This window comes from Mesoplodon mirus (assembly GCF_964341445.2).
Source record: "Mesoplodon mirus genome assembly, chromosome: 18".
Lineage (NCBI taxonomy): Eukaryota > Metazoa > Chordata > Mammalia > Artiodactyla > Ziphiidae > Mesoplodon > Mesoplodon mirus.
In genome coordinates, this window is record NC_138994.1 from 55472707 (window position 1) to 55498923 (window position 26217).

Below are 26217 nucleotides of genomic sequence, written 5' to 3' on the forward strand. Positions count from 1 at the left end.
CCCCAGGGTGACCCACCTTCATAGCCTTGCTTTAAGGCAGAGGTCCCCAACCCCCGGGCCACGGACCAGTATCAGTCCGTGGCCTGTTAGGAACCGCGCCACAGAGCAGGAGGTGAGCAGCGGGCCAGCGAGCGAAGCTTCACCTGTGTTTACAGCCGCTCCCCATCGCTAGCATTACCACCTGAGCTCCACCTCCTGTCAGAGCAGCAGCGGCATTAGATTTGCATAGGAACCTACTGTGAACTGCGCATGCGAGGGATCTAGGTTGCGCGCTCTTTATGAGAATCCAACGCCTGATGATCTGAGGTGGCGCGGAGGTGGTGACGCTAGCGCTGGGCAGCGGCTGCAAATATGATTCTCATTAGCAGAGAGGTGTGACTGCACAGAGACCGTAATAAATCAGTTGCTTGCAGGCTCATATCAAAACCCTATCAGAGGGCTTCCCTGGTGGTGCAGTGGCTGGGAGTCCATGCAGGGGATGCGGGTTCGTGCCCCGGTCCGGGAGGATCCCACATGCCGCGGAGCGGCTGGGCCCGTGAGCCATGGCCGCTGAGCCTGCGCATCCAGAGCCTGTGCTCCGCAAGGGGAGAGGCCACAACAGTGAGAGGCCCGCGTACCGCAAAAAAAAACCCCAAAAACCCTATCAGAGGGCTTCCCTGGTGGCGCAGTGGTTGGGAGTCCGCCTGCCGATGCAGGGGACACGGGTTCGTGCCCCGGTCCGGGAGGATCCCACATGCCGTGGAGCGGCTGGGCCCGTGAGCCATGGCCGCTGAGCCTGCGCGTCCGGAGCCTGTGCTCCGCAATGGGAGGGGCCACAACAGTGAGAGGCCCACGTACCGGAAAAAAAAAAAAAGAAAAAAAAAAAACTATCAGTGAGTGGCAAGTGACAAGCTGCATCTTACTGGACTGGACATAAGCCACACACTTCACGTGTCACTGTCTCCCATCACCCCCTGATGGGACCATCTAGTTGTAGGAAAACAAGCTCAGGGATGCCACTGATTCGGCATTATGGTGAGCTGCATAAATATTTCATTATATATTACAATGTAATAATAATAAAGTGCACAATAAATGTAATGCACTTGAATCATCCCCAAACCACGCCCCTGCCCCCATCCGTGGAAGAACTCTCTTCCACAAAACCTGTCCCTGGTGCCAAAGAGGCTGGGGACTGCTGCTTTAAGGAATCACCCACCACCCTCTTTACTCTCATCTCTTATGTGCAACATGTATCTCTTTCCTAAAATAAAAAAGCCCTTTAAGGATTTAAATGTTGAACTTCCTGGGACTTAACGGAGCGGAGAAAGAGGAGATTTTTCTTATTTTAAAACAAATGACACACAAACACCATTTTGGGTACAAAAGCTCATAATAAAGATGCCCTAAAATAGACTCTAATATTCATAGGAATTTAATATATAATAAAGGTAGTATTACAAATCAGCAGAGACAAAAATGGCTACAAACGGTGTGGTGGAAAATTTAGTTAACTGCATGGGGGAAAAAATACTGAGTTGTCCTCAGCAAGAGGCAGGGTTTTCAACGATAGAAATCATATATACAAAACCTCTGGACCTCAAAAAACACCACATAAAAAAAAGCTGGGGGCAAATTCTTTGCAAAAAAGAAGAGACGAACTAAAGATTACTATTCTTAGTACATAAAAAACTCTTATAAATTAGTAAAAAAAAAAAAAAAAAGGTCAAAAAATAGTCAAACATGAAAAGACATGAGAGCCAGGAAAAATGCATTAACTGCACTGATATCAAAGAAATGCACATTAAAACAAGGATATATCATTTCCCCCTATTAAAATGGTAAAGGTAAGAAATATAATACCCACAGTGCTTGAAAGTATTTTCATACATTGCAAATTGGCAATACTTATCAATATTCTTTAAAACAGTTACTTCCCTTAATACAGTAATTCTACTGTCAGATGTCAGTCTCCTAAAGAAATAACCAGGGATGTTAACAAAGATTTACCAGAATCTTCACCAACAGTACTTACAAGAAACAATTAGAAATGACAAGGTCCAACCAGAGGGGATTAGTAAAATAAGTCATGCCTCATCTGTACAATGGCACGTTCTGAATTCATTAAATCTTTTTCAGGCTATTTAATGACATGGAAAAATAACATAATAGTAAGGGAAACCTAATGGTAAGTAAAACTGACCTGAATGCTTCTCCCAGCGACAGCATATCATCATGTTAAGTTACAGGGCGTACAATTCAAACAGCTGCCTCCCCTGCTCCCAGAACGCCCCTCTCTACTCCAAGCCATCCTCCATCCTCGCCTCTGACGCCCTTCTCTTTCTGAGTTACTCCCTACCCCTGCCCTTCTTTTGTTGCTGGGCCTCCCCAATGTAAACATTTCTCCGCAGATCGGTCCCAGAGATAGAACACGCTTTTATAATCGCTTAAATCTTCTTAAAGGACAACTTTTCCCCCAATACCCAGCACCCTTCTCTGCTGCTTCAACCAACTCAGGACATCCAGCTCTGTTCCTCCAACCCTTACCTCCATCCCCAAAAGCTTCTCTTCTTTCCTATGATGGGCACTCAATGAATGAATGAATGAGTAAATGATCTAACAGTATAAATCCAATTCTCATAAAGGAAATCAAATTAGTGATTTTAGTCCAGATGATGAAATGACAGGATGCTTTTATTTTCTTCTCCACATTATTCTATTCCGCCCATATTTTCGACAACAAACGCATACCACATATGCTTTTATAATAAAGAGGCAATAAACAAACAGAATTGTACTTTCCTCTCTATCTTAACTGACCCCTGGGTGTAGATTAGAGATACTCAAGTTTGACCGGTGGTAATAAAAGAAGATCAGTGATACGATTTCCATGTATTTTGGAAAACATTTAGGACCTATGGTAGGTCTGGCCTCAACAATTGGCCTCTGGCCACTAAACAGCAGCTCTCTTTTCTGGCATTAAAGATTAGCACATTAACAAAATTAAAGCATGTCTCAAAATCAGACACCACCTCGTCTGCCATCTCAGCAAACTGCAGATGAATGCATAATACAAAACTATGCAGAGGGCTTACAACACTATTTCAGAGTTGGCTGTGTTCTTCCTCTTTTCACAACTGGCCGGCCTGGTGCACAGCATGTTTAGCTACAAACAGCTCTGCTGACTCTCCCTGCAACATTTTCATGGCTCGCCAGTAGATCTGTCCGCAGTGCTCAGGTCTACCAAGGGGGTGGTTCAATTCTTCTTTGATGTAATCCATCCAAAGATCTTTAAAGGGAACCCCAAAAATTACTGTAAACATACAATTAGGTAACTGACAAGGCTTTACTACATAAACTTAATTATTTAATATCAATTCAATGCAAGATTTCTAAGAAACTTAACTTCTTGCTGTTATTTTCCTAGAACCCTATGTAAAACAGTACCTCTCTCAGCTTCTTTACACTATGGTATTTCAAAGCCTTTTTTTTTTTTTTTTTTTAAAGTAGAAATCTTCACTTGGATTGTGACAGTCTAGTGCTCTCAGCTTCTGGCACAGCCCACATTCTACTATAGAATGTGTATCTCTCAAGAAAACTGCTTTCACTTTAAAAAAAAATCATGACAGTCTATATATTTCATAAACTCAAAAATACTAAATATTGTAGAGGGAGGATTTTGCTGCGTCTCTTTCAAGGTGAAACAGACCTCAATGAGTTCATTAGGACCTTGTCAGCCTGCTTAATAAAACTTGTTTGGGTTAGTAAAAATGCCATATTCATTCATTTCACCAGAAGGTCTGCTGAAACCTTGAAAAAGCTAATGCATCATTTTAAACCTGAGTTTAACAACTCTACATGTCAGTTTTTGAGTTCACAAGTAAACAGACTTTACATGACTTACCTACACCGAGAAGTATGTTTTACAAGTCCTATAAATTAGACACAGACAATGTGGCAACAGCCCATGACAATCTTTGTCAATTAGTATCCCACTACCCTTCTGCTGTAATTCCCACCCCATTTTGTTCTGACCTACATTATTAACCTTTTCCTTACAAATATCACATTTTTCAAGAAAACCAAACCAAACGAATCTCCTTCTAGTCCAGAGTTCTTAACAGAAGACCCATGGATACCTGGGCTTGTGAACTTGAAATTATAAGCAAAATTACGTCTGCCAGCATTTATGCACTGAGTGAGGGAGGAGGCAGGGGAAGGATGCCAAGTTTTATCCCCAAAGAGGCCCATGACCCCAAAGCAGTTAAGAACCACTATTCTAACCATCATAGGTTACAGACCACACATGCAAACAGACCCATGTGTCTATAACTGAAGTTTACTTACCAGAATCCACGGATCCAAATTCTCTCAAAGCTCTCTCATAATATTCTCTTAAGTTCGCCATCTTGCAGGATTCCTAACAAAAATAATCAGACAATCTTGCCTCAAAAGCCTAATTTATAACGTCACAAATTCATTTCACACGTATTGTTAAGCAGCTATCAACTATTAGGCATTTGAAGGGGAGGAGACATAGGTTTAAATGAACACAGCCTGACTCTGAACTTATCCAGAGAAAAGTCAAAGACACTACACGGCAGAGTGAAGTAAACGCCAAACAGTGATAAAAGCACTTTGTTCTGGTGGCAAGGAAAAAGCCTAATTAATTCTCACCTGGGGGAACATGGGCACCTCCACGGGAAAATATATGTGAAAGCCCTGAGGGAGGAGCAGGATTTAAATAAATAAATGGGGAAGGTTCTATTCCCTATGGTAAGGGATTTCTTCCTTTGAATATCTGGGCTCTGGCACATGTTAGCCATACCCACCTTAAAACTTTTTATATCAAGGCAAAACATATATAAATACTACTTATATGAACTTCAGGAAGTTTTGTGAACCCATCAGACAGACCATAAAGTCTCCTCACCCATAAAATGAGGACAATAATATCTCTTAGGACAACTACAAGGATTCAGTTAAAATGCTGATGAATTATGCACCAAGCAGAGTAGACAGTGCTAACTTTACAATCAATAAATGTTAATTCTTCACCTCTACTTCCATTTAAACGTATTCTCTGTTTCATTTTCAAAGCAGATTAATTAACATCTTCAGTTTAAAAATCTTTTTGTGTAGTCAAATAACTATTTCCTCATTCCAATTTCTCTTCGCTGAGACTGTACTATTTTATAACAAGCCAGTTTAACCTCACATCTTACACATGCATGAAAAACAGAATCACACTTTGCGAAGGGCTCATAGTGTGCATGGAACTGTGCAAAGTCCTTTCCATCCAGTCTCCCACTTGGCCTTGTAACCCTCACACCCCTGGAACAGGTATTCCAACCTCCTTTACAGATAAGGATGTAGCAGCTTAGAATTAAGTGACCTGCCCAAGGCACATAACCATTGTGTTATTAATCCAAAGCCTGGCTATGAATTATTATGCTAGACTAAGTCCTATACTGTAAGACAAGAACAGATCACTGACCCACACAATGGTCAAACCTATGAAAATGAGAGTTCAACCTCATTGTTAATTTTTCAAAATTCAAATAAGAATAATAAACACCAATCCCTGGACTTCCCTGGTGGTCCAGTGGTTAAGACTCCACGCTCCCACCGCAGGGGGCATGGGTTCAATCCCCGGTCGAGGAAGTTCTGCATGCCGCACAGTGTGGCAAATAAAAAAAGTAAAAAAATAAACACCAATCAAAACACCAAAATAAAAGAGAGAAGGCAAAACTGAACACTTGGAGAAGGTATGGAGGAAACAGGTATACTGATATATATATATATATATATATATATATATATATATGGTGATTATCACTATAAATAAGTATAACTTTCAGAGAACTATCTGGCAATATGTAAAGAACCATTTAAAAAGCCAGTATAGGGACTTCCCTGGTGGTCTAGTGTTTAAGAACCTGCCTGCCAGTGCAGGGGACACGGGTTGGAGCCCTGGTCCCGGAAGATCCCACATGCCGCGGAGCAACTAAGCCCGTGCGCCACAACTACTGAGCCTGCGCTCTAGAGCCCATGAGCCACAACTACTGAGCTCGCATGCCACAATTACGGAAGCCCATGCGCCTAGAGGCCGTGCTCCGCAACAAGAGAAGCCACTGCAATGAAAAGCCCGCGCACAGCAACAAAGAGTAGCCCCTGCTCACTGCAACTAGAGAAAGCCCGCGCACAGCAACGAAGACCCAATGAAGCCAAAATAAATAATAAATAAATAAATAAACTTATTAAAAAAAAAAAAGCCAGTATCTCCAGTCCTCAAAAGAGAAGGAAAAAAAAAACTATATAAGCAAAATGCTTGCAGCGCTGTTTTTCAATATCAAAAAATCTAGAAACAACCTAAACCTAATGGAATGGTTAAGAAAACTACAGGTTTAAGAATACAACAACCATTAAAAATGATGCCAGGTAAAAACACAAGAATGTGTTTACAAAATGATGTTAAGGAAAAAAAGTGAGAACCTCCACATGTCACGTAAGTCAGAAATAAAACGTCACAAAACTGTGCACATGTATGTAAATGAGGATTAAAGAAAACAACAAAAATAAAAATAAATATGATCGGTTGTGTTATTGCGAGGGGATTACAGATATATTTGGATTTTCACGTATAATTTTTTTTAACTGACACTTTCCTGTATTTTTTCTCATTCACAAGTTCAGTTAAAAACACCAGAAACAGTTATGAGTGCCTACTCTCTACCTCACAACCCAAAACAAGAGACAGACAGGGCACTGGAGGCAGAAAAGCAGCACCTCACACAGCCTGGCAGGGAGGACTTCCTGTAAGAGGTGACATCTGAGTTGTCTAGTTTCCAGACATGTACCTTTTCTTCTTTGCTTGATTACCATTCCTAAAACCACATCTATGAAAAAGGGGTTGGAGGAAGGGACCAGAAATTATACTGTATTATAACGAGAGCTTTTTAAATAACAAAATGCTGCCATAGATTAGTTAGCACTAATCCATTTTCCCAGACAAAAAGTGCATAGACAGGACACTTACTTGCTCCTTTTCAAATTGGATCATCTTCCTGAAAAAATCAACTGAAAATGGACGGCTTTCCTGTAAACTAAAAAGGAACAGGGGGAACCGTTATCTTCCACAGTGAAGAAAGCCTCTTACATCGCATGAATATAAACACCTGCGCCAGTGCCTCCGCCACACGTAGCTGGATAAAGTCCTGGCTGCAGTTCAGCACAGCGACTGGACCTGGCCACCAGTCACTCACCATTTTCAATCTCCAGTGCCTTTACTCTTCACCACCACCAAACACCTACCCAGTTCTTTCCCTGTTCTCTTCTTTCTCACTCTCAGGGTTTTAAGTTCCCTCTCCTTCATCTCAAGGTCTTTTTGAAGGAGACCAAGAACTCCATTTCTAAGAACATATTCTAAGAAAATAATTTCCAATATGGACAAATAATATTTGGGCACAAAGGTTTATCAAAGCAGTTACTGTGGCCAAATAAATCATGGCATGTCCACAGGGTGGTATATCATATAGCTGTTTTTAATAAATGTTATTGATGAAGAATTGTAACTGGTAGGAAAAAGGCCAGTCTAATGTTCATCAATAAAAGTGGTACACCACGTGCGATTATAGCGTAAGCTCAGGTATGTGAAAAACAAATTTTAAAATGATACATTAAGACGCTTTTTCTCTTGATGATAGGATTACAATGAATTATTAGTTACCTCTCTCTTTTTAAAAAAATTTCCACAATGGGTATGAACTAAACAGCTCTTGGATTTATTCCTCCATCTATTTGTGATTCATATAATCTGGGTACGAGGGGCTGAGAAGGGGGTTGAGAGACTCATAATAGCTATGCGTGTCTGTGAGTACCTTTTAAACACAGCTCTGGCCTTTTTGTAGCCACCACTTCGATAAGCCCAATCCAGGTACTTATCCTTCAGAGTGACTGAGTCGCCACCCGTGACAGCTAAGACAGCTTTCTAAAATTTAAAAGAAAAGAGAAACAAGCTACATGAGGAAATGTCTACGTATCAAAACAAATTTTCCCAAAACCATCCCAGGCCATGCAATGAACAGTGCTTTAAAAGGAGCACCTGCTTTAGAAATAACCCTTTGAAAGCTAGCCAACTAGCAGGGCTATCTGCTCGTTCACCCACACACAAGACTTACAACAGGGGACCTGTACCTTAAAGATTGCTTCAGTGTCTTCTTGGCTTTTGGCACCTTCACTCCACTCTGCCCAAGAAATCCACAATGGCAGACAAGTCTGCTCACAATTTAAAAAAAAAAAAAAAAGGTTAGAAAATGACATCTTAGCACTATGCTCTGAAAACTAGTCACTATAAAGACAGGTTCCTCCTGAGATAATCAATATGTGCAATACAGAGTCATTCCCAGTCTGCCCCACTGTACGGAACTCTCAGTGCTTGGCAGGAATGGCACACCGGAACACAGACAGCCTTCGGACCCCGTTGCCCAAAGCAATACTCTCCTGTTAATTCTACTTCCCCTGTTGGGGAATACTGCCTAAAGTTATTATCATCAATTATCAGTAAGTTAAGCACTTAACAACCCAAAACTAGTCAGACCCAAGCAACCCCAGGTCACGTCTCTGCTGTGTAGGACCACAACACAAGTGCTGACTAATCTAGGCTGAACTATCTAGCCTTTGTTCATGTCCCAGCAGCACATACAAATGAGCGGTAAAGTAACTATGGTTTTTTTCCCCCTATTTTAACTCCTGGAATATCTTTTTCCTACTAGTATAAAAGATTCACTGCAAAGTTTTAAGGTTTAGTCTTTTAAAGTTTAGAAATAATATTCTATTAGTATTTCTCACTTATAAGATATATAAACAGGAATAGAAAAGTTTACATAATTTAGTCGACTTTCAAATAATGAATTAGAAATAGGCTGGTAAATGGAAGTAATTCTTCCACCCATGATCCCTGAACCATCATCACAAATGTACTCTGGGGCCAGCTTTCCTTAGACAAAAGTCTACTCCAAATGAGCTTTGGCTGCAGCCTTAAAAGGTTTCTCAAACAGAATGAAATACAAAAGACACAACTCACAGACCTGGGGTTTCAGGTGCACAAAGGCTTCTTCAAAAAGCATGGCTACGTCAGGGCTCTTTGAGGCAATCAGCACCTGCAGCTTCACCTGCCACATCATCACGGAGCCTCTGAACAATTCCATCCCTGCTCCTGCCACCTCCAGAGCTTCCGTAAGGAAGTCATGGTGCAGCAACAACTCGCTCTGGATAAGACAAAGGGTCATTGGAAAAGTATCTACTGAGAGCTACATTATCTATGAAAATGGGGACAAATAAAGACCTCATGTGAGGCAATAGATTCAACAGCCTTTCTACTAAACCTTTCACCATGGTGGCCAAACAGGCACAAAGTAAAAAATTTGGAATTTCTCCTCCATTCCCTGTTCCTATCCCCAAGGGCTATCAAAAAAACATAAGTGAAAAGCAGATGGCCTAAATAATTTAGGTTGAAAGTTGTATTTTTAATAAAATAGTTCACTATAATAAAACCCACATCCACCACCAGTATTTGTGGGATGGTAAAGAAACAAGTTTATTCATTCAAACAGAGTTGGGCACACTATAAACTGGTACCCATTTTTCTGAAAAGAGTCATGAGACCGTTCATGCACAAACTTGGGAATTTTACTCTAACAAATATGACCCAACAAATAAATGAACAGGAGGAAATATCTGTTTAAAAATGCTTCTGTCCACACTACTGTAACAGGGAAAGAAAAACCTAAAACCAATCCAATTCTACAAAACTGTGAAAAAGCAAGTAAATGGCAGTATATAATCCATTCATTCAGCAAGTATGTTAATTGCACGCTATACAGTCTAGATTCAATAATGAGGAGGTCAGGTGCATTCCCTACTGCCCACAGTGCCTCCAATTTAGTAGCAGAGAGTCTGATACGTACCATCACAGAAAAAGAATCGTATGCTACAGGAGTACAAAGCAGAAGCACCCAACAGAATCTTTGGCAGTGATGAGAAAGGACTCCCAGAAAGGAAGCCCCATCTATACTAAGACTTAAGGAAGAACAGGCATTAGGTGAAAGCAGAGATCCCCAGGAAAAGAGAAGCCTCTCCCACCAGCATGTGCAAGAAGCTGAAGATGATAGAAAGCTTGGATCCGAAAGGAAATCCAAGTTCAGAATGCCAAAAGAAACTAATAATGGAAAGAGAGCAGGACTGCCAAGGCACTCTAAGCCACGCCCAGCTGAATTTACAGGGTGGGACGGACTGTTGTCAGCAGCATTCAGTAGCTCCAACAGAGCAGCTGAACTCATCAGACCTGGGATTTTTCACAGATAGATTCCATAATGGAAGAAGGGTACCCAGTCGTGGTACAATACAATACGCTATTAATATATATCAATAGTTAATGTCGATCTACATATAAAGTATAGAAAAAATGTTAATGTAAAAACAGTACAACACAGTATAAAACAGCAAGACATTAACTGCAATTACATAAAAATTGTGTAAATTATATAAATCAAAAGAGGTTAAGAGTTATACAAATAAAAGGCATTCAATAAATATAAAGATTTTTGTCCTTTTTTTTTCCACTAAGAAAGTATTTAAATACATTAACACATTCACCATCTCATGGAATGCTCTCAACAACTTTGTGAGGTGGCAAAAACAAAGATCACTATCATTATCCTAAAATCAAGTAAACCAACTCAGAAGGGTTAAGTGGTTTGCCCATTACCTACCTATTAAGTCACAAAACCCAGCCTAGACCTGTGTATTCCCACACTACATTATTCCGGTCTCTATATAATAATCCTTACCCACTTCAGAGTATAAGGATGGGTTAACATGCCTCTTACTAGAATGTCAGCTTCTAAAACACTGAACACAGCTAATTTGTCTTTATTGTACCAACGGTTAATCTGAGCCAAGCATAGGTTCAGGAAAACACGAATGGATGGACAAACAAAAATACACCCAGTTGTGACTCTGTTCTGAGTGTTTTCCACTATGTATTACAATATTCCTCCCTCTACTGGTACAGATTTCATTTCTGGTACACACTGAATACTGATAGCCAAATAATAAACACCCTCTACATCTACCATGCCAATCTTCCAAATGTGCTTAGTCATAAAACGACATTAAAACACAGGACACCAGCCTGAATCAACCAGAATTCAGTACGTGTAATTGACACTGAATGTGTCCAGGTCCTTACCCACTGCTTGTACTGGAATTCTGGTACAAGTTTGAGCTCATGTGCCTTCCTGAATGCAACCATGGTTCTTTCCAGCCTCTGAAATCAGAAAAAAATCTCTCAGTTCATCACAAAGCTCCCAGCAGGGGTCTTTGGCCTCTGACAGGAACGAAAGCAGTTCTACACCTTTCTGAGAATTGAAAGAAGGGACGGAGGTGGTTTCGCTTATGATTACATGATCTGGGCAGTGGCCCCAAGCACAGCCCAGCCAAGAGAGGACCTCCTTACCTGGTGGCCAGAATTAGGGCAAAGCAGACTCAGACCTTCAGAATGACAGGTCACTCACAGGACAAAGCGTGGTTATGCAACAAGTTCTCGGAAGCTGTCTCAGAGCCCCAAAACCTGTGCCTATGTTCATCTTTCAGAAGACACTTTCTAGTCAGCCACTGTAACCACATAACAAAGTCAATACCTTCTCTCTGAGGAGCCGACTGCTTGTCTTCTTAGCAAACCTTTCCATGCAAAAGTTGATGTAACATTTGCACATGGCCTCTGGAAAAATCAGAGAGATTATGTTGATCAGACCAGCAATTCTTTTAGTTGAACAGTCATCGTACATCTTTTCTTTAAAGGGAAAACTCCTCTGAGGAAGGGTTTAAACTAGTCTGATGAAAAATATAAGTTATTCTGATTACAGCCTATCAAACATCTCAAATACTGAGGGCAAACAACTGAGTAGTGACATAAATACAAAAATTAAAAGTCTTATCCATGTCATGCACCCTTTACCTTTATTTTCCAGTATTTCAAAATTATCAAGTAAATCTATAACAGAAGATAATTAAGTAATGAGAATGAAACAACCTTCTGAATGATCACATCCTAAGTATCATTTATTTCCCCAAATAAATGAACAAATGCCACAGCTACCGAGGAAGGTCATAAAAGAGAAAGAACAAGTTGGAAAAGCCAGGCACACTGTAAACTACCACAGAGAGGTTCCAGAAATGGATTCTGGTCATGGGAATGGAGCTTCAGGTTCGTATTCAGGAACACCGTTACTCCTCAGTACACAGGGCCTGGTGAAGCTCACCTGTACGCAGAGTCTTCACCGCCTCTTCATACACAGCACAGCACCTCTCCTCCCGGCGGCCCACCTCTGCCACTTTGGTTTGTTTCGTTGTGGGCGGCTCTTCTCCTGGCTGTGACTCGATCTCTAATTCTCGCCGGGCCACATAATCCCAAGTGAGGGGGTCGTCTGTATGCAGAGCCTGAAGGCTGAAAAATACTGACATCAACCTAGGACATGAGACTAACTCAGAACATCAAACAGAGAGACAGTCCCAATGCTCTGAAAATGTACCCAGGACACCCCTTTAACAATTCCAGCACCAAAAGAATCATCTCCCAACAGGCTTCCCAGATGTCTTCACCCTCACTATGTAAATGTTGTCAATGGATCAGAGCTGTCACACACTTGTTAGTTTCAGATTGTTTCAGACATCATTCACAAATGTTAACTTGTAGGTTAGCTCTCAAAGTCAAACCAGCAGGTATGTTGACAAGATACCTGGTTCTCAAGCCCAAGAAAACCTTATCATATCTAGACTCTTGATTTTCTCTAATAGAAGGATACCCTAAAGGTATCCACAGAACAAACTGATCCCAGTTCTCTCTTATCTCCTATGAAAGTAAGAGTCCTATTAAGGGTGAAGTAGCCACAAGGTAGGCTGCAAATAATTATTCAACCATATAACCAGACGTTAAAAGAATAATGTCTGGGGCTTCCCTGGTGGCGCAGTGGTTAAGAATCCACCTGCCAATGTAGGGGACGTGGGTTCGAGCCCTGGTCCAGGAAGATCCCAAATGCTGCGGAGCAACTAAGCCCGTGTGCTACAACTACTGAGCCTATGCTCTGGAGCCCACAAGCCACAACTACTGAGCCCACGTGCCACAATACTGAAGCCCGCGCGCCTAGAGCCCATGCTCTGCAACAAGAGAAGCCACTGCAATGAGAAGCCCGTGCACCACAACGAAGAGTAGCCCCTGCTCGCCACAACTAGAGAAAGCCCGCACGCAGCAACGAAGACCCAATGCAGTTAAAAATAAATAAATTAAATAAATAAATTTTAAAAAAGAATAATGTCTGATTACCTGCAGCTCTCAACTATAAACATTCATGAGTACAACTCTCACCTTAAGGACAAAAGACATGCCAGGAAAGCAGGAATATAGATTTTTATATAAGCCATAGGACATATTTCTTATTGAACAAAGGCAAACTATTTCCCAAGGGAAGCCAGTAAGTGAGTCAAACAACTTCTCCAAAAATACTTTATGTATACATAAAATACTATACAATAGTCCTAAAACAGCTTTCTTCCAAGGATTTTGTATGGTATCTTCTTTCCCCCTTCCTAAATATCCAACTTCAAAACTTTACCACAAGATCAAAACAGACATATTCACTTTTCCACTATTTTACTTACTCATCATAAATTTCTCTTTGCAGATCTTTGGCAAAGTCGAATAGCTGTGCAATTGAAAGCAGTGACACATGAAATTCTGCACCTAAAAGTTAAAAAGCGGGGGAGGGGAGTAAGACTCTAAAGGAGCACTTTCTTAAAGTACTGGAGTTAGTTTTGGTTTTTTTATAAAGCGGGAAGTAAGATAAAACAAAAAAATCACCCATGGTCCCACTATACAAGCAAAGTCATTATTAATATTTGAGTATTCATTAAAGACTTTATTCTAAGCATCGTTAGGACACAAAAGAATGTACTAAATCATTTATTCTTTTCAACTCCCCACATGATTTAAGTACTCAAAAACTTATTGAAATGTTCAGTTATAATCTAAGGGGAAATAAGCCTTTTCTGAAAGAATCAGGACACTATTTCCTACAATCAGAGTTTTATACACATTCTAACAGAAATTTTCAAAATAGGCTAAAGGTTCCTCATTATAAATTGAATGTTTCACTTTCCCACCATAAATAAATTTTCAAAGGATACCTACTTTTAATTATGTTTACAGAATTTTTGTAGATGATCCTTGCCAACTCGCCCATAAGGATTTCTTCAGCATACTCGAGATTCCCCTAAAGAGTATGATATTAAACAACTGAACAGGTAATGCCAGTAAGTAGAAATAGCGCTAGAATGAAAATTAACAATCCTAGACTACCTGTGCCACATGACCTCTGGCAAATCACGTCTCTCTCTGGGCCAGTTCCCTCACTTGTAAAATGTACAGCTTGAATAAGATCACTGATCTTCCAACTGTATTCTCAGGCTCCTGGAGTTGTAGCAAGATTACACGGCTTAAGGCCTCACTCTCTACCTAGACCAGAATAGGTCAAGTTTTACATGCCACGTTCACCCTTCTGTGTAAGATTTTATTTGGATAAAAAAGTTCAGAGCTGGGAACCACAATAACAGGTGATAGTGAAGTTCCTTTTTCAGCTCTAATATTCTCAAACTTGTTTCTTTAAACTTACTCTGTCACGTAAAAAATTACATAAAAAGGAAAAGAAAGAAGGCTAGGAATCACACGTTTCACAACCTTTCTTGAGCTCCTTTGACCCATTCACATATATCATTTTAATGAGATCATAAAGAACAGTATGTAGCCATTCCATCAGTAATAATTTCAAGGACCACTCCAATTAGTCCAAATGTCTATTTTTAAAGCACAAAATTCCATTTTTATTACTAAGCCCATTTTAATTAAATCAATGCAAGACATTTAAAAGTTTCAAAATATTAAGTTGGAAAGAAAAGTACATTCTAAAGGTTTTCTTTTTTATTCCCACTTTGTCTCCAAGACCTGAAACCAAGAGCCACCAGGCAGTCAGTCACGTGGTGCTGGCATTGCTGTGGCACTGGAATGGAACCCGCCAGCCACGGGCAGACCGGCAAGTCACGAACAGTGCTCCTCAAGATTTTCTGTTACTCCTAAGCAGGTTCAAAACACTGTATCTTGTTAACAAGTGACAATACATTAGGATCTTACCACATCCATCTTGGCTTTTTCAAACTCTTGCTTTTCCTTCCTCAATTTCTCAGCATGCATCAGCTCCATCCTAAAATACTAACACAGAAGGGAAATAATGAACTGAAAACCTTTGGAGATCATTTTTTAATTAGAAATATATAACATGCCTCTTTTTACTCATAAATATCAGATCTGGGGAAGTGTGGAGGGAGTGTTACAATCTATCTTGTTATGAAACTAGCTGACATTGACAAGGCATTTTTTTTTTTTTTTTTTTTGGTTGCGCCATGCATCTTGCAGGATCTTAGTTCCCCGACCAGGGATCGAACCCAGGTCCCCGCTGTGACCACCAGGGAATTCCCTCTCCTGAATGTTTCTATACAAATATATGGTTAACACATAATACAAAGTTGGATTTGTCCAGAATTTTTAATACTTTGAATTCTATGTTACAAGACATATTAAAATGACAAGTTTAAAAACAATGTTTATATTCAGTAACCCAAAATTTCTGCTTCCAGATATCGATCATAAAGAAATAATCCTAAATACCTAGAAGTTTCATACACAAGCGTATAAGAGCAAATAACGCAGACAATCTAAGTGTCTAAAAGTAGGGAAAGTAAAATATATTATAAAAGAAGCAGACTGGTGATGCGGCCATAAAACTGTTACAATAATTTAGTAATGGTGCACCACAATTCTAGTGATATTCTACTTTGTTTTTAAAGCTGGCTATAAAATTTTGCATATAACACAATTACCATTATGTAAAAAATGTGCACAGGAAAAAAGCCTATGAAGAAATGTTAATAGTATTTGTCCTCAATCAGTCATACTTTTTCCTTTTCTGTGCTTTTCTGGCTTTTTTTCCCAAGATTTTCTACAAAGTACATATTACTTTTAGAGTGTAAAATAAAAATCTTTATTTTTTTTAACAAATGCAACTATCAGAACAGATAATGTATATCTCAAAATGTGACTTGGAGATATCCAGAGGTTCCCAAAACCCTTTCGGGGGTCTACAAGGTTAAAACTATTTTCATAATAATATAACATGTTATTTGCCTTTTTCACTCTTATTCTGTCAAGAGTTTAAGGTTTTTCAGAGGCTATATGATGGGTGCTATCACCCACACTGAATGCAAAAGTAGAGACGAGAATATAGCTGTCTTCTATTCAGTCAGATATTCAGGAGATTAGCAAATATGTAAAATAAGGCCATTCTTCTCTTTAAACTTTGTTTTAGAAGAGTTTTTTTTCATTTAAAAATAAGTAACCTAGGGCCTCCCTGGTGGCGCAGTGGTTGAGAGTCCGCCTGCCGATGCAGGGGATACGGGTTCGTGCCCCGGTCTGGGAGGATCCCATATGCCGCGGAGCGGCTGGGCCCGTGAGCCATGGCCGCTGGGCCTGCGCATCCGGAGCCTGTGCTCCGCAACGGGGGAGGCCACAACAGTGAGAGGCCCGCATACCGCAAAAAAAAAAAAAAAAAAAAAAAAAAAGTAACCTATATTGACATGTAATGGGTTTATTATTTTTAAGTGAATATTTTTAGATTTCTTGGTTTTAATTTTCAATTAAATTAAACTTCAATTAAATATTTAATTTTCAAAAAAAAATTAACAGATAACCCATATAACAAAAGAGCCTTGGGGATTTCGGTAATTTAAGATTGTAAAGGGGTCCCAAGATGAAAAAGTTTGAATACCACTAATATAAATTAATATATACTAATATGGGACTATATTCGTGATGTATTAGGTAAAAATATAGAACACAGGGCTTCCCTGGTGGCACCGTGGTTGAGAGTCCGCCTGCTGATGCAGGGGACACGGGTTCGTGCCCCGGTCCGGGAGGATCCCACATGCGGCGGAACGGTTGGGCCCGTGAGCCATGGCCGCTGGGCCTGTGCGTCCGGAGCCTGTGCTCCGCAGCAGGAGAGGCCACAGCAGTGAAAGGCCCGCGTACCGCAAAAAAAAAAAATATAGAACACAAAAATCTGTAGTAGAATCCCACTTTTCAGAATAAAGCCTGTTTTAAATATCTGTAATATGCATAAAAGTATGGGAGGTAAAATTATGAGTACTTTTTCTGTTACTTTTTTCATAAAACTGCTTTCTCTGAACCATTTATAATAAAGAAATTCTATTTACTTTTGATAAGAATAAGCAAAAAATCTATTTCCATTTTAGAAAATATAAGTCTAGGCAATTGTGAAAGCCTCCAAAAAACATAAACAATAACACCATACAATAGCGCTCTAATAGCAGGGACGACTGATTCTTATAATATTTCTCAACAAAAATAATAAAGGCCACAAAGAACTGTCTAACAGAATATGAAGAGAAAGGACGCAAGGCTATAAAACATTAAATTACTACAAAACCAAAATACAGTTGAGACAGCTACAAAACCTATTAGCTTTAAGACCCATCACACATAGGGGTCTTAATGAGGGTCCCCCTCATCACATAGCGCTTAATTTTCCTTTTAAGGCTCAACAGTAGTTTCTCCCTTATTCTGACAAATACCTCAGAAAAGGGTGCAGTTTCAATAATATGTCATTTCTAGCATTTGTTGGGTTTTTTTTAAATTAAGTCTGGCTATCATTCATTGCTCTAGTGCACCCCTCTAAGAGGGAATAAGTCCACCAGGAAGGGAAGGAAATATCTATCTCAAGAAAACTAGATGAAGAGAATGAGAAGAAAGTGGGAAAAACAGCAAGGGAAGCCGAAAGAAGCAGGAAGGGGATGGGAGGGGAGAGCAGGAGAAGGGGAGGGGAATAAATGAATGAATGAATGAATACATACATACAAAGATATAAAGATGGCTGAACCCTGACCCTTAAGTAAAGAAAGGTAGGGTCCAGTTCCCTATCCCTCCCCACGGTAATGGACAGGTAGGAGTTCCAATCTCTCACTAAAAACCTGGAAGATGAGCAAAGTCAACACCTACTATTGGCCAAGAAATACTCTTCTGACCTCCTTTCCCCAGCAGCTCCCCTACTTATTCCTAGTCTCCATAAATCGAAGCCTTTTTAACTTAATAAAGTATATACGTCTCCAGAGCACCAAACTAAGACATGACTCTCTCACCTTATGTTCACACTCACCTCTTGATAAAGTTTCGGGCACTCTGGATGAAAGCGCAGAGCCCGAAGAAATAGTTGTCTTGCACTTTCTGAAGACAAGCGATCTTCCATTTCCCATTTGGCCGCCATAATCCACAAGGCTGTAAGTGAAAAACATCAGACTTCATTTCAATAAAGTAATCAAGTCAGGTATGAAAAGACCAATGTTCCAATTTTGATACCCAAAGATCTTTTTTTTAAAATCTTACCAAAAGAGGAAGATTAGGAGATAGGGAATTTCTAATGGTTACCTGTAAAGTATTGTTGCTTTATCTAAAATTTAGAGTGTTCTAAACCAAATCTGGAAATGTTAACATCTGTGGGTACTTATGTGCCCGTTACTCTATTCCATCAGATCTAAGGTCAACATCTTCATTAATTCACATACAAATTTTTAATGTCTTAAAATGCTGGAAAAAATTGTGCATCTTAGAGTCAGTGAAATAAATTATTTTGCTCTTTTCTCTGTATTTAAAGTAGTTGATAGTTTTTTTCAAATGACTCAATTTTTAAAGTAAATTTTTTATTGTACCTACTGGGAATAAAGTCTTCAAACAAACAAACAAAAAACCCTTGTCCTTCTACATAAGAAATTAACCTTGAGGTAACGTTCTAGCTATCTCCCTAGAAACTTCATAAAGATCAGCGATTACCAGACACAGAGAATGGACCTGAGGACACGGGGAGGGAGAAGGGTAAGCTAGGACGAAGTGAGAGAGTGGCATGGACACATATACACTGCTAAATGTAAAACAGATATCTAGTGGGAAGCAGCCGCATAGCACAGGGAGATCAGCTCATAGGGAAGGCGGGAGGGAGACGCAAGAGGGAGGGGATATGGGGATGTAGGTATATGTAGAGCTGATTCACTTTGTTATACAGCAGAAACGAACACTCCATTATAAAGCAATTATACTCCAATAAAATGTTAAAAAAAAAAAGATCAGCTATTACCCGGCAAGATTGCTTTTGGTAAAAATGACCCACGGTTTGTAACTGTGTCTGGACGAGGAGGGCTATGAATGGTAGAGAGCCACTGCTCTGGGCTTTCTTGAGCATGTGACTCCTGAAACTGACCACAGTTCACAGATATAATACCTGGAAGCTGCACCCACCCAGGGGTCCTCTACGCCAGTGTGGCTGCTCTGCCCACCCCCATGCTCTCATGCCCTCCCACCAAAGACAAGCCTCCGAACGGCTGACAGTACTAACACTGTCCTGTTGTATCCTTCGGAATCAACCGGTGCCAAATGTAGCCGATTTTGAGTCTCGTGTGCTGTAAACCTAATACTCCAGAATAGACACTGAAGCACCTTCACTATAAAATATCGTACTGCTTACACAGTGTTCACAAGAGAAGTCCTTCTCTCACAAAACTTGAGTACCTACTCTGTGCTAATCACTCTTGTAAAATCTATATTAATATTTTCCCCTTTATGTTTCTGAAATCCTCAGATTTGAGTGCCTCCAAACAGAATTCCCCTCAAAGGACTGAAGAGTTTCTTTCACCATCAGCTAAAAAGAAACTTAGTCCTTCTTGCTCACAGATAGAACGCCTGGCACAGTAACTAGTTCACAGTAGCAGGGATGAACTAAGAGGCAGCTATTCAGGAATAAAAACTGCTGAGGCCAAGTTCATATGCTCAAGTTCTCAAAATAATTCTCTTAGGTTTATCAAGCAAAATAAATTCCAAAATGGCTTGAGTCTACAAAAAAGGTAGAAAAAGAACTGACAAGGATTTCACCATACCTGGCTTGTTCGAATGAAGGGCCAACATGGCAGAGAATACCTTGCTAAGTTGAACTTTGGTAGCCTGTAAAAGAAGAAAAAGTCTACTTCCTGCACAGCAAAGTTACTGCTATTAAACTCTAAGTGATCTGCATTGTACCCTCACCAACTGTGAACTCCAATGAGGCGACATCTGCTATTGCTAAGGACATATAAACAAATACAGATTCATTCAGGGTTCTCTTCTACCTAAACCACTTAACATAAACATTTTAAATATCTAAAAAATGTTTTCAACTTTACTGAACATATATGCATAAAGACCCTTTTCTTTTCAGCTGATATGGAAGCCATTTATATAGTCATTCAAATATGCAAATGTTGTTACATTGAAGTTCAGCCTTCTTGGGTTCTTTTCCCATTTGTTAACCTTACACACCTTTGGAGAAAACATGGAGTTCAGTAGTCAAGTATGAGGTTTAAAATGCAGACTAACCAAAAGCAGGAAAGAGGGACTGAGACAGGGCTGCCCAATACTCACCCACTTCTTACAAAAGACTACATAAGACAGCCAAAGTTGAACATCATCCTGCAAGAAAAGCAATGGAGTAAGTTGCCTGAATTTGAATTTTATATACAATACACCTTTGCATTCATTAATTTTGTTTGCAACAGAGGCAGATTTCAGAAAATCCAATGTGCCACATCCCTCAGCCTATTAGGCTGTTCCTTACCCGCCTCAGATCTCTTAACCATGACAACTTGTTCCGTCCCCCCACTCCCACCTACTATGATCTAAGACAAAATTTGTCATCTATCCAATTTGTTCAATGCACTTCTGAAATGGTCTCAATCAGAGGCAACAAACTAAAATTTGTCATTCCCAAGAATCCAAAGTACTTCCCATATAATATATCCCAGTCCCAGAATCAAACTTGAAGAAAACCAAGTTACTGAGGTGCTGCGCCTACTCTAACCTTATCTTCCACCTCCAAGTACCCCAGCTGGGGGTACTTTATTTAGAGACATATCCAAATCCCAGACAATTTTCTGATCCTTAAATATGAATCAAATCCACTGTTTTCAGCATCATCCTCACAGACTAACTCTAAGGTAATGTGATCAATTTTCTTAATGGTTTCATAAGTGGTTTCAAGTCATGATATTATCATTAGAATAAGTATTGAGATACCCAAGAATCCACAACCATACATTTGAATATCCATATTCATAATACGTATAATACACATCTTCACATCCCTTACAGCTAAGGGCACTGTGAACACTTACTTTCCACTTGGCTGATGCACGTCGGAAGACACCTTGTACCCGGTGTACGATAGAATTTTCAATCTCATCCTTCTTAAATGAATACCCAATACGCTAAAAAGGGACATTAAAAAAAAAAAAAGCCTCAGTTTAATCCCATTTATCCAAAGCAGCATTCCCAGTTGATCTTTAAACAGTACTGGTAGAGAAAGCAAATAATTACAAGTATCATTATGAGCACACCACCACACAATTATCAATGCCAACTACTTCCCAAACCCAAGTTCTAGCTTTGCAGTCACACTATTTAATTCTATATTTTTTTCCAACTTCCAGAAAATCATCTACTTACAACTCGTCTTCGCTGGATCAGTTCCAAAAGATTGATTTCATACTATGAAAGAAAAACATACAAAAAAAGAGAAAACAAGAAAATGTATAACCTTCTATATAGAGGAGATGCATTTAGTCAAAACCATAAAGTAAATAAAAATCAAGAACATAAAACAGAAAATAATTTGCTATCAAGAAACCTAATTTACAGTAAATGTCTAGCATTCACTAAAAATTCACCTTACATCTGCAAAACTCAAAAATACATACATTAGCATGCATCTAAACATCTTAGATACAAAGAAAGCATGTTACTAAAACTCTAAGACTTCTAAGATTTACAGTATCAATCTAACTTCCTCGTCTACAACAGTGTGTTCAAACTTTTAGGAAACTAACCATTCAAAAATTTTAGCTGACGCACAAGCAAATAAAGCAGATAAACAGGGTTGTACTAGCTGAAACAGGGCACCTAATTGGCTCTCCCTACCCTTGCCTCCAAAGGACCACTGAGAACCTCTAAGACTCTCTAAAAACCACTACTATATAATTCCTCTCCAAGCTTGAAGACTACTAGAGACAGAAGGCACAGAACCTTACAAGATCGCATGCTTCATTTTAAAACTGTCTTATGAAATATTTGAAGCATACAGAACACCCATGCAGCTACCACAGAGCTATGTCAAAGCCTACATTTTACTGTATTTGATTCAAAACGTTTTTAGAAATAAAACATTTCAAATAAAGGCAAAGCCCCCCATGTCTGATTCCACTCTTCTCCCTCTCCAGAGGAAATGATGATCTTGACTCAGGTGTTTATCGTTCACAAGCATGACTTCAAACTTTATTATAATGCTGTCTTGAATGCTTTTAAACTTTATACAACTGGTATCATACTGAACCCATCACTCCATATTTTTACTGAACATTATGACTTTAGATATATCCCTGCTGTCATGTAAAATTCAAGTCCATTCATTTTAACTGCTGTATAGCATTTCATTATACAAACGTGCAATTTACCTATCCTTCCTCCTGTGATGCGTATTTGTTTCCAATTTTTCTATTACAAAAAGCTGCAATTAATATTCTTGTACACATCTTCTTGTGGATATATCCAGGAACTTTACCACTAACATGTAAGCTCCTCAAGGCCATTATTTCTGTCTGCTTAATTTATTGTTGTACCGCAACAGTGTCATGTGGTGGGAAAACTAAATCAATTCCACAGGCATTTATTTTTGCATGAGGAAGGGATCTAATTTTATTTTTTCAATGTGGATAATCAGAACCTCAATATAAAATGCCACTTATGTCTCATAGCAAGTATATATGGTTGTGTGCAGGCAGAGGGGGTATACATGTAAGAGGCACATGGGCTTAGTTGCTCCGCGGCATGTGGGATCTTCCCGGAGCAGGGCTCGAACCCGTGTCCCCTGCATTGGCAGGCAGACTCTTAACCACTGCGCCACCAGGGAAGTCCCAAAGTGTAAGATTTATAACATCTTATTATTGGATTCTTTCTGAATCCTGATTTTATCATCCAACACATTATTCTCCCCCACTGAAAACTGATCTAGCATGTGTGTGTGTATGTGTGTATATTTTATTTTTTTGGGGGGTGGTGCTGCGTTGGGTCTTCGTTGCTTGTGCGCAGGCTTTCTCGAGTTGCAGCATGCAAGCTCTAGAGTGCAGGCTCAGTAGTTGTGGTGCACGAGCTTAGCTGCCCCACGGCATGTGGGATCTTCCCAGGCCCGGGATCGAACCTGTGTCCCCTGCATTGGTAGGCGGATTCTTAACCACTGGACTACCAGGGAAGTCCCAAGCATGTATATTTTATCTTCACTCAAATCTTCCATTCATTTACAGGACTGAAGAATCTTGCATCATACCTCACCTCTCTCTAAATCGACAGACCTCAGGCACATAAGCATTAACTTCCTAACCATGTGCTATCATCAAACTCACTTTCCTTTATTTTTCCCCACAAGACATAATTGATCAAACCTCTTGCTGAAATCCTGATACACTGGGTCTTTGGCAGACTCTGATCTACTAACCCTATAGAAGAAAAAAATGTTCAGTTTGCCAAGGACCAAAGCCTTAGTGGAGCAACACTATTACCAAATTACCTCTATTCCTGTTCAAAAATTACCTGTCTAGGGCTTCCCTGGTGGCGCAGTGGTTGAGAGTCCGCCTGCCGATGCAGGGGAAACGGGTTCGTGCCCCGGTCTGGGAAGATCCCACGTGCCATGGAGCGGCTGGGCCTGTGAGCCATGGCCGCTGAGCCTGCACGTCCGGAGCCTGTGCTCCGCAATGGGAGAGGCCACAACAATGAGAGGTCCGCGTACCGCAAAAAAAAAAAAAAAAAAAATTACCTAATCATCAGTTCCAGAATTTTGTAGAAAACTGACATCAAGCTCACTATTCTATAACTGATTTTAAATTTGTGAGGGGATTAAAAAGTAATAAAATTATTCACTTACTTGAACATAATTGATAAAGTCTTCCTTAAAAAGAGTTCTTCGCTGTATTCTGTATTCTAGATCTGAAGCCTTTTTAATGATAGCCCTAAGGAGAAAGCCATTTAAAATGTAACACTTGAAACAAGAAGTTAAATAAATAACTTTGGAATTTTTAAAGTTTATTTTTAATATATTTGAAACATCTATTTGCCAAAATATATAATTCCCAAATAATTATCCTTCATAAGCAAGTACATATTCTTTTTTTTAATATAAATTTATTTATTTTTATTTTTGGCTGCACTGGGTCTTCGTTGCTGCCTGTGGGCTTTCTCTAGTTGTGGCGAGTGGAGTCTACTCTTCCTTGCTGTGCGGGGGCTTCTTATTGCGGTGGCTTCTCTTGTTGTGGAGCACGGGCTCTAGGCACGCGGGCTTCACTAGTTGTGGCACGCGGGTTCTAGAGCGCAGGCTCAGTGGTTGTGGAGCACGGGCTTAGTTGCTCCGCGGCATGTGGGATCTTCCGGGACCAGGGCTCGAACCCGTGTCCCCTGCATTGGCAGGCGGATTCTTAACCACTGCACCACCAGCGAAGTCCCCATATCCTCTTACATAATTACCTCTGTGTTCTTTTTTATTATTATTATAAAGTATAGTTGATTTACAACATACTAGTTTCAGGACTTCTGTGGTCTTAAGGGCATGAAGATGTACCTGATTTTTCATGAAAATCACCTCAATCGATTGCCAGGACCACTGACATTCCCACTAGCAAAGTAAATATTGTTAAGTAGTACTTTACTTTATTTATATGTGGTATTGGTAGAGATTGCTTTTCCTCCAAATTCAAGTCACTTGGGTTTTAATAATAATCAAATTTCTTTCCTAAATTCCTCTTATTTCTGAATTTTCAACAGGTAGATTAGAAAAAAAAAAACCTAGATTGTCTCTACCTATACCACTACTGCAAAGGGCTTATGGGAGAAGACTCACTGTATTTAGCTAAGGAATGAACTAAATACAGAGTTCACTCTTATTAAAGAGTACACAATATGTTGCGTTTCATAAACAAATGTTTACTTTAAGGTTCCCAAAGCCACAGTACGACATTCGCAGTCATTGTAAAATGAAGAAATAGTCACAGTAAACCATTAAAAACTATTATCCAAATTAATGAGTAACAACTATATACTAGTTGTTAGGGCTAAGCCCTGGGGTAAAATATAAAATCGAATTAAATGATCCCCATCTTCAAGTCTTGTTAGAATTATCTACTCCTCCTGGGCTCCCACGGCTCTCTGTTCACATCTCTAGGGCAGTACTCTACTACAATCAACTTACAGTACGCTGCACTGTGATCAAAATGTTTCACTTGTCTGTCTCCCCCACCATACTGTGTCAGGGCAGCTAGCTCTTGACGGGCGGGTATCCTGGTTTTATCCCCTTTATAGCCTCAAAACCTCCTCCATGAAGAGCTGTCAGTATGTTTGAGGGGTAAATGGACGGATCACCTTGCAATGAATGAGAAATTAATTCTGGGCATCATCAGAATCTGGAAATGGGCTTCTACCACATTAGAAAATATAAACACAACCCAAGTGCCCCCTATCCCTGCCCCCCGCCACACACGCGCCCCAGCCTCCCCTCTCTACCCGCCCCAGCCCTTCCTCTTCCTCCGCTCTCTCACTTAATCTCCGCACGACTGAACAGTCCAATGCGCTCCAGCTGTTGCAATTCGGGGAGTCGATCCTCTATGCGTTCCTGAATTATCTCCGCCATGAGGTCGAACCCTACAACCCGGCAGAGACCTTCTCACAGCCAACACGCGCAGGAAGAGCCCACTCTCGATTCCGACGACCCGGCCTTGACGCTCGCACGTGCTGACGTAACGTGCGCCCCAGGTCCCGCCTTTTCCGCTTCCGCCGCCTGGCCGTTGGACAGGGACCCCTGGCTCTTTCAGCCGCTGTCTCCCCCTGGCGACTGACTGTGGGTTTGCAGCGAGCACCGCCCCCTTCTCTGGAGGACTCAAGAGGACGGGAGTCGAGGGGTGGGGCTAGGATGGGGGCGGGGCTCAGTGCGCGGGATCTGG

The 26217-nt window shown here is 40.3% G+C and overlaps 1 protein-coding gene across 1 annotated transcript; it reads right to left on the reverse strand.

The window, feature by feature from the left end:
* Positions 1-1398: 1398 nt before the first annotated feature.
* Positions 1399-26000, reverse strand: UTP6 (UTP6 small subunit processome component). The gene is made up of 19 exons (XM_082602966.1): positions 25816-26000; positions 24153-24237; positions 21686-21727; positions 21355-21447; positions 20606-20653; positions 20086-20149; positions 18318-18436; positions 15224-15301; positions 14228-14309; positions 13699-13780; positions 12303-12487; positions 11682-11761; positions 11231-11308; positions 9069-9248; positions 8176-8256; positions 7860-7969; positions 7019-7085; positions 4327-4399; positions 1399-3268 (listed from the first exon to the last, which is right to left on the reverse strand). The coding sequence occupies exons 1-19, from the start codon at positions 25905-25907 to the stop codon at positions 3111-3113; spliced, it is 1797 nt and encodes a 598-aa protein (XP_082459092.1). The 5' UTR covers positions 25908-26000; the 3' UTR covers positions 1399-3110.
* Between the last annotated feature and the right edge of the window lie 217 nt (positions 26001-26217).